This window comes from Lactuca serriola, chromosome 5 (assembly GCF_051521515.1).
Source record: "Lactuca serriola cultivar US96UC23 chromosome 5, Lser_US96UC23_V15, whole genome shotgun sequence".
Lineage (NCBI taxonomy): Eukaryota > Viridiplantae > Streptophyta > Magnoliopsida > Asterales > Asteraceae > Lactuca > Lactuca serriola.
This window is the reverse complement of record NC_136412.1, coordinates 88,118,036-88,126,546: the sequence shown is the minus strand read 5'-3', so window position 1 is coordinate 88,126,546 and position 8,511 is coordinate 88,118,036. Positions and strand designations below refer to the sequence as shown.

Below are 8,511 nucleotides of genomic sequence, written 5' to 3'. Positions count from 1 at the left end.
GCGACTCGAGTGTACAAAGGAGTTAAAGGATATTGGCGGAGGAGACGCTACCATCATCTTTAATTTCCCTTTTCATTCTTTGATCGATTGTTACAGGATTTTGATTCAATTGACTTTAACGAGGTGTAAAGTTGGTCGAGGAGACGCTACCTTCGACGATATGTAAACAAACCTTGCTACCTACGGCGCCGTGTAAACGAACCTCGTCGACTCAGATTGGCAAGGTTGCAGGTGGCAGTTGGAGCAGGTAGCTGAAATCTCGTCGATACTAAACTGGTCTGAATTCATTTTTTGTCTACAATGGTTTGTTCTTCAATCAATACTCAGATTAGTTGCTAGGGTGTGTTTTGTTGGTAAAATCGATTCTCTCTCGACTCAAATTGGTCATACAATGCTTAAGAGAAATTTCAGTGATATGGTTGTTTAATAAGTAGCATGCCAAGTGTTTGTGTAAATGCTTAAGAGAAATTTCAGTGATTTTGGTCATATAATGTTGTGATGGTCCAACAACATTCACACGGGCAGACACTTTAGTGATTTTGGTCATACAATGCTTGGATTTGCTTTTTTAGTTGCAGCCTATGATACAAGGTACCGTATGGGGGTTGGATACAAGGTGAATGCTGATGGAAGTGTTACACAAAACTACTAGGAACAACTTGAACAAGAGACTAAACCAGTAGATGGAAAGAGAAGAAGACCATACATGATAGAACTAGTTAGAGTTATCTGTGATGCTTATTTAGCTATCATTAGAGGCATTTGGTAATCAAACCCCCCTTTCTCATATATTAATATATATTACACAAATTACATTTCTTACATTGTTGATTCATTCATTCATCAAGATTGTTGTCTTAATTAATTGTCAACATGAGAGCAATCATGTGTAGAAGGGCTGGAAAAGTGAGGTCACAATCAACATCACAAAAGTCTTTAAAGACAAAGAAAAAAGGAATCAAAACGATTTATCATTTACAATGATATATTTATTAATGTTATATTTAATGTTATTTTCTTAGGATTAATGTTATATTTATTAATTTTTAATATTTTTTAATAATTAATGGTTATCGATTAATCCCCTGATTAATCCCCGCCTAACCGATTAATCCGTTGATCTCAGTCCACCGATTAACTTAAGTCGATTTCTACAACCTTGATATATATATATATATATATATATATATATATATATATATATATATATATATATATATATATATATGATTATACTTATCAAATAACATTTTTTCTCCATCTTAACATACGGTTATCCGCCTTGTACACAACTAAAACTAAACACAAACTAAACAAAAACTAGAAATGATATAACTTTGACATAGCTAATTCACCTATAAATGATGAACGAACAAAAGTTACGATTATAGAAATTGTTCTAGAGAATGTGAACAACAGATAACGGATGGAGGCATAAAATTTGAAAAATCAAAATCACAACCGAATATAAAAAATCGAAACAAATAATTCTGCAGCATGAGAATTGTAATTCAAACAAGGCATCCATCCAACATGAGTCGATGACATAATATAATTCTATAAAAAGAATTACAAAACATTTATGATTACAAATACCCATCAGTAATCTATAGAGTTGAACCACTATTATTACAAACACTGTGGATTACAAATATACGATTATTCAAATCAAAAGCACATCCCAAGCAAACGATATTTATATGTTTAAATATGTTTGTAACACAAGATAAAAAAAAAAATAAAAAAAAATAAATCACGTAATAATAGTACAAGAAATGGGTGACACAGCCGGATCGTTAAAACCATTTTAGTTTGAAATGTAGGGAGCCATTATCTAGAAAGCTTCTATAGGAATTTGTTAGGGTTTTCAATTTTTTATAACGATTCCTTCTTATTTGAACATGTTTGAGGTAACGAGACCAATCCGCGGGTTTGTTCTTCTTCTCCAAGACCTCCCTCCGCATGAGCCTGCAAAAATGGTTGTTGTTTCTGAAGCGGATGTCTGACTTTGCAAATACGTGCTCGGGATGGCAAATCTCAAAGAATGCATAAAAAAAAAAGGGATCTTTCCCAAATGCATGCATCGCTTCCTCTTTGAAACGACATTTGTTGCACGTTCCTAGCAGGAGGAAACAAGAGCCTTTTTCTTAGTTCAACGATGTCAATGTCGATGTCCAATGGCAGCTCCTCCTCATCCTCATGCACCACCTCCTTGAAGTAGGCAGTTATTATAGAAAGACAGCACTTGCGTGATAACGTGAGTGTTTCCCTCATCTTAAGAAAAAAATTAGCATCAACCGGACGGGAGAGTGAGAGTGTAATCGTGGAAATAAGAGACTAGGCAATGTTTTGCCGCTGAACTCGAACAAAAGTAATTTTGGAGCATCTACTTGTATGTCGATTAGGTTGCTTTTGCACGACATCAAGCACAATCTCCTGATGGAAGCACATGTGAAATGGAAGCTTTCCAACATCCAGTAGCTCATAAAAAGGGTCAAACTATCAAGAAAAGGAAGTCCCGATTTGATCATGTCCAGACACTCGTAGTCCTGTATCACAACATCTAACCTTAATTGTGTCAGACTGCTTGCGAAGAATACCGAATAGGCGTTGAATGGAATACAGGGCATATATGGTCGCAAATCATGTAGATCGCAGCTAAACATGTTAAGATTTGGGACATCACTGAGTTCCAAAGCAGTAGAGCTTGCAGCATCCAAAGCTATTCGTAATTCATAAAGACGAGGAAGGTTTTTAACCTTCAGAGTCTTGAACCCCTTGCAAGAATCTATAAGCGCTATCTTCTCAAGTAAGGTACAAGACGACAATAAGTCATGGAGTACCTCTTCACCTATGCTCACACCCTTTAAGTGAAGCTTTCGTAGGGAAACACAGTTGATCACAGGACGTTGGGTGGTTGTCATCCAAAGGGAATAACCAGATGCCATAGAAGCTTCAACTTTTATCTTAGTTAGGTTAAGATTCTCACCCGAGAGTATATCATCTGGCAATGTAAACGAGGCACCAAAAAGCTTGATTGAGAGGAAAAACTCTCTAAGACAGGTTTTGGTTGCAATGGGCCCGATCCATTTTTCAGCAAGAGAAGCTGACTCCTGGTTCTCGATGTCGATTAGGAGGAAAAATCTTTCGATTGGTATGTTGTCATGGAGATATCTTTTTAGAGTGTGGTCCACGTGCTCCAACTTCATCATGCTCTTTCCTCTTTGAACAATGAATCTGAGGATAGGGATTGTAGACCAAGCGTGAAGCCATGACTTGGACAACACACTCGTGCGCCCTGCTTCTTCATACGACAACCGTGATTGTATAAGATGCATCAACTCGGGAACATCTTCTAATTCTCGTATCATACCTTCAAAACCTATAACAAGTTAACACATCATCAAATTTCCACTAACATCTTATCTTATATAAACAGGTACACCAACCAACCATGCCTAAAAAATTGCATATACATATGGATATTCAAGTTCAAATTAAACCAAAAACAACAGATTTCCATATCCATTCATCGTAAAGGTGCACTCTCTTTTTATAAATTTATAAGCGTATATGGTTGCATGTATTGTATGTATAGTTATAGGGGCATTATTAAGTCTTTGCCTAGGGTCAGATCCTTTTGAAACGCCGCAAAATCACAATCCATAATATCGGTAAAGCCACTAAAACAATTTAGTTCGGTGATACGAGGTTGAGTGAACCATGAACTAAAAGCCCAGAGTCATTCCTCAAATCGCCGTACCAAATAGCTTTAGATCTCTATAAAACCACAAAAAGTTTCAAAATTTCTCATCGATTGATACCCAGAATTCCAAACTTATAAGAAAAACCCAATCTTGTAATTTCGGGGCTTAGTCGCAGTAGTTTATGCCTCCAATTGTTCACATGGAGGATTCACACGCACTAAAGAGCAGACAACAACATGCAAAACAAATCGGAGGATTTACCTTATCACAAAAATCGAGACACAAGCAGCAGCAGGCAGTTTCGTCGAGGGTGAGAGAACAACGATCTATGGATGTCCTAGGCAAATTACAACAATGATCTCCCTACTTTGGGTTTTTCTTAGGATATATATGTCTAAACAAAGATTTTAATTTCAATTATGGTCCTCCTGGCACAATGCTCTCCTGCACCCCGTCAGTTTGATAATGGAATTATTAAATATTACCTTTAATGTCTATAAATTTTCCAACACATTAATATTATTGACAAATGCATCCTTTCACCATTCAATTTAATTTATTTTAATATCCCAAAATACCTTCATGAGACAACTAAAGAAAAAAAATCATGTAAGATCATGATCGGATGAACATGCGTATCCTATCTTGCGACTTGCAATCCCAATTCCTTCTCGTCTACAGTTGCACACCGGAAATCGCTACCCCAACGCCAATAGCAACAGCCATCGGCAAGTAATTTCTGTTTCACTCAGCCTCGTCTAAAAAATGCATGCTTTTATCCACCGCCTAAAATACAAGAAATTAAGAACAAATTAGATCACATTGAGACATTTAATTAAAAAAAAAAAAAATATATATATATATATATATATATATATATATATATATATATATATATATATATATTAGGATTGAAGTACATACCGCTGCATTGTAACGATTTTTAATTTCTCTCTTGTATGTATTTACATACACTATGCTAAATCCAGCTCTTACAAACATATTTAACATAATTAGTTTTGTTGATTATGTTTAAATAATCTGGAACTTTCTCATTGTTGTGTCTGTTTAAATTACTATTTTAATAATCAAGTATTTTTTTTATTCTTATAATAAGCAACTTTGTTATTCCGTTTTAATTATTGATTTATTGTTTCAATCGCTAGTAGGTTGTGTTGTTTTATTGTTAATAAAATCTTTGTTTATTGTTAATAAAAGGAAGCTATAGCTAGACTGTTAGCCGAACAGAACCTCGATGGGTTAGAAGGAACAACCTTGATAAGGAAATTGAAAGGAATGGATGCAATTACAAAGACTTCATGGTTGCCGAACCGCCAAGTCTTTCCGGGAGCACAACACGGTAGAAGTTATGGATTGGATTTCCGAGATGGATATGATGTTTGAGAGTTGCGACTGTAGTAACAGACAGAAGACCGTCCTTGCGGTCACGCAACTAAAGACTGGAGTACTAAGCTGGTGGAATTTGTTGGCTGACACGATGCCGAAAGGAAAAAGCCATTAAGATGTCTTGGAAGAACTTTCTTGAAGAGTTGAAATGCAGCTTGCGCTGAAAAAGATCTTCTAGACATTAACAATGCATTCTAGAGCCTGAAAAAAGGAATGATGAGTATTAGCGAGTATGTTGCAGATTTCACAGTGAAGATGAAGCTAGTTCCTTACTTGGTTCCTACCAAATTGTCCAAAGTAAATAAGTTTGCTAGTGTACTACTGGTGGATTTTGTTCCAACGTTTAAGCTAGCAGCGACTCTTAAAACAGCCATATGGGTGACTGGGAATATAGAGACCCAGATAATGGAGAAAGGTCTGGAAAATGCTAAGGCAGAAGAAAAGAGGAATCTTGAGGGATCTTCAAGATCCAGTAAGAAAAGTAAATTCCCAAAGTCTGATCCCAACGGCAAGAGGTATGGGGGTAACAAAGAAGCCAAGCGGTGCGAAAAGTGCATAATGAAACAATTCAGAGGATCCATTGAAGGAATGGCCTATGCTAATGAATGTGTGGCCAAAAAAGAAGTCTGCTTTAAATGTGGAGAAGAAGGACATGTCAAGCTAAACTGCCCAAAGAGAGAAGGAAATGTGAAGCCAAATGTACAGGCCAAGAATAAAGGCAAGAACATTCCAAATAATCATGGACGCAAACAACGCTTGAGTGGGAAGTTGTTCCACTAAAGTCGAGACATGAAGTAGCTATCTGTATAGATAATATTATGTTTTGTAGCCTGATGAAAGAGGCATAGTGTAGAAGAAACTTGAATAACTATGTAATTGTTTTCAAGAATTAATATAATCCCTAATTATGTTACACTATGCAATGTGTTAGATTGTTTTATGACTTTCTTGTGTGGTGACTTGGAGAACTGTGAGGCATAGGACTCACACTTGGATTAGGAAAAGTCACAAGGTTACTAAAACACTAGTAATTGAATTCATTTTGTTCATTTCCATCATTGCTTTTGTATCGATGATGACTAAGAAGATGAATGATATTCCGACCTTAGTGGTCATATCAAATTGAGTCCGACTAAAATCTACGAAGTTCAATATAACGTCCGATAGAAGTATTGCAGTCATAAAAACTAAAAATCATGTAGCTAGAAATGATACATGTTATAATATGATTCCATCACATTAGAACATGAAGAAAGGTATCTTCCATGCTGAAGTTTGACTCAAAGAGACCTGAATCTAGTCATTGCATCCTATGATGAAAGGTCATTTGGGCATGATCATTCAGTCTATTACAGTAGTCAAAGTAAAGACCTTATCATTAGGTTAAGTCTGCTCAAGAAGGAGCAAAAGTCTCTGATACATATCAAATTTGGAATAAAGAGCAGGTGCAAGATTGAGCACCGTCAGTAGTAAAGTGGTCCAAGAGTTAGAAACTCATTCGAATATACATAAGAGTTACGATTATTACCTAGGATGGAAAGGGAACCTACAGAGTGTGACATCCCCAATTTCATGGCCAAAAAAGACCGATTTGTTTATGATTTGTTTTTAAAATCAGAGTAATCGTTTAAAGAAAATTGTTGCGGAATTTGTCCCCAAAATAAAATAAATATGATAAGAATTTATCAAAGCATTTCTTAAAGAAAAGTATTTTCATTATATAACAAAATCTCGGGATGTCATGTTCCGATACAGACACATAAGCATAAACAGAACTTACATTTATTTACACTAATGATTTACATCTCCTTTATTCTCTCAGTGAAATATGTCTTCGTATTGATACCCGTGATACAAAGAAAACTGAGTGGGTCAGGCTTGGGAGCCTGGTGAGCATATAGGGTTTTCAACCCACAATAATACATTTATTATATTCAATTATCAACAATCAACCCAAATACCCATCCCCATTATCTTCTTTATTTATTAAGGTTTTACCCTAAGAATCGATTATACTTTCTTCATTCATTCCTAAGGGTTTACCTAAGGAACTGGCACACAGTCCATTTGCTACCACGGTTTATACAACAGGCACTACGTCGCATAGTCACCAGGGTTCATACAATTGGCACTACGTCTCATAGTCACCAGGGTTTACACAATAGGCACTACGTCTCATAGTCACCTGGGTTTACACAAAAGGCACGAAGTCACATTGTCACCAAGGTTTATCAAATAGGCACGAAGTAGCATCGTCACCAAGGTTTATCAAATAAGCACGAAGTCGCATCGTCACCAACTATTCCATCTACCCATGTTCTACCCAACATTTTTGTTAATTACATACACGATTTAAATCATTTAACACCCGTATAAAAACATCAATTCCAAATCCATCTCAAATAGATAATTAATATATAACACATAGCACGTATTTTATAAAATACTTCATATTTATGTGTAAGATGAAAGTGACTATACACTCACTTGATCAGAAGATGATCGGGCAGCACTACGGCTTGCAGAAGTAGTGTTTCTCCGTAGATCTGGAAGATCTTCACAAAAACTGGCTCCTCGCGGGCAGCGCTTCGGCTCGGGAATAACGCTCTTCGGGATCCTCGGGGCTTCGGATCTTGCTTCAAGGCTTGGGAATAATACCGGGGCTTCGGGATATGATTGGCACGCAAATCGAGGCAAAAACTTAGAGAGAAAGTAAGAAAAATCGCAAGGAAATAGCTGATCTCGAGTTCTATTTATAGGCTGCTGGGTCTGGGATTACGCAGGGCGTAATCTCAAATTACGCGGGGCGTACTCAGTACGTTGGGCGTACTCGAGTTACACGAGGCGTACTTTGACGTCACTGCGTGCGTCGACTGGTGGCACTCGAGTATTGGTCAGACAAGTTGCATCCGACTGAGTACGTTGGGCGTACTCAAATTACGCTGGGCGTAATTGACTCGTTGAACTTCTAAATTGCGTAACTTTCGCATACGAACTCCGTTTTCGACGTTCTTTATATCCACGCGAAGGTGAGACTACGCTCTACAACTTTCGTTTAGACTCCGTTGGCTAATTTTGACTTTATTTTTATTATATTATTTTTAGTAGGCCGGGACTGGAAAACTCCGTTATAAATTCATAGCTTCTTCATCCGACGTCCGTTTTCGCCTATCTTTTTATCGTTTCACTACAATTGACGAGATCTTCGATTCTCGTTTAGATTTTTTTGGCTAAAAACCGCTCGATCTCAAATCGAGTATTCGGGTTGCATACTGCTAAGCTGAAACTTAGAAAAATCATAACTTCCTCATACGAAGTCAGATTTGGACGTTCTTTTTCTGCACGCTCACGGTTTAACGAACTCTACAACTTATGTTTGGATCACTAAGGCTAAATA

At 36.8% G+C, this 8,511-nt stretch overlaps 1 protein-coding gene across 1 annotated transcript; it reads right to left on the bottom strand.

Moving 5' to 3' along the window:
• Positions 1-1,630: 1,630 nt before the first annotated feature.
• On the bottom strand, positions 1,631-4,335 carry LOC145052749 (F-box protein At1g80960-like). The gene is made up of 2 exons (XM_079000619.1): positions 3,969-4,335; positions 1,631-3,382 (listed from the first exon to the last, which is right to left on the bottom strand). Exon 2 carries the CDS (start codon positions 3,369-3,371, stop codon positions 2,271-2,273), a length of 1,101 nt encoding a protein of 366 aa, XP_078856745.1. The 5' UTR covers positions 3,372-3,382; positions 3,969-4,335; the 3' UTR covers positions 1,631-2,270.
• Positions 4,336-8,511: the final 4,176 nt, after the last annotated feature.

Bases quoted from the DNA above. Each gene is read 5' to 3' on its own strand.
- LOC145052749 (XM_079000619.1), bottom strand. From the start codon at position 3,371: ATGATACGAGAATTAGAAGATGTTCCCGAGTTGATGCATCTTATACAA.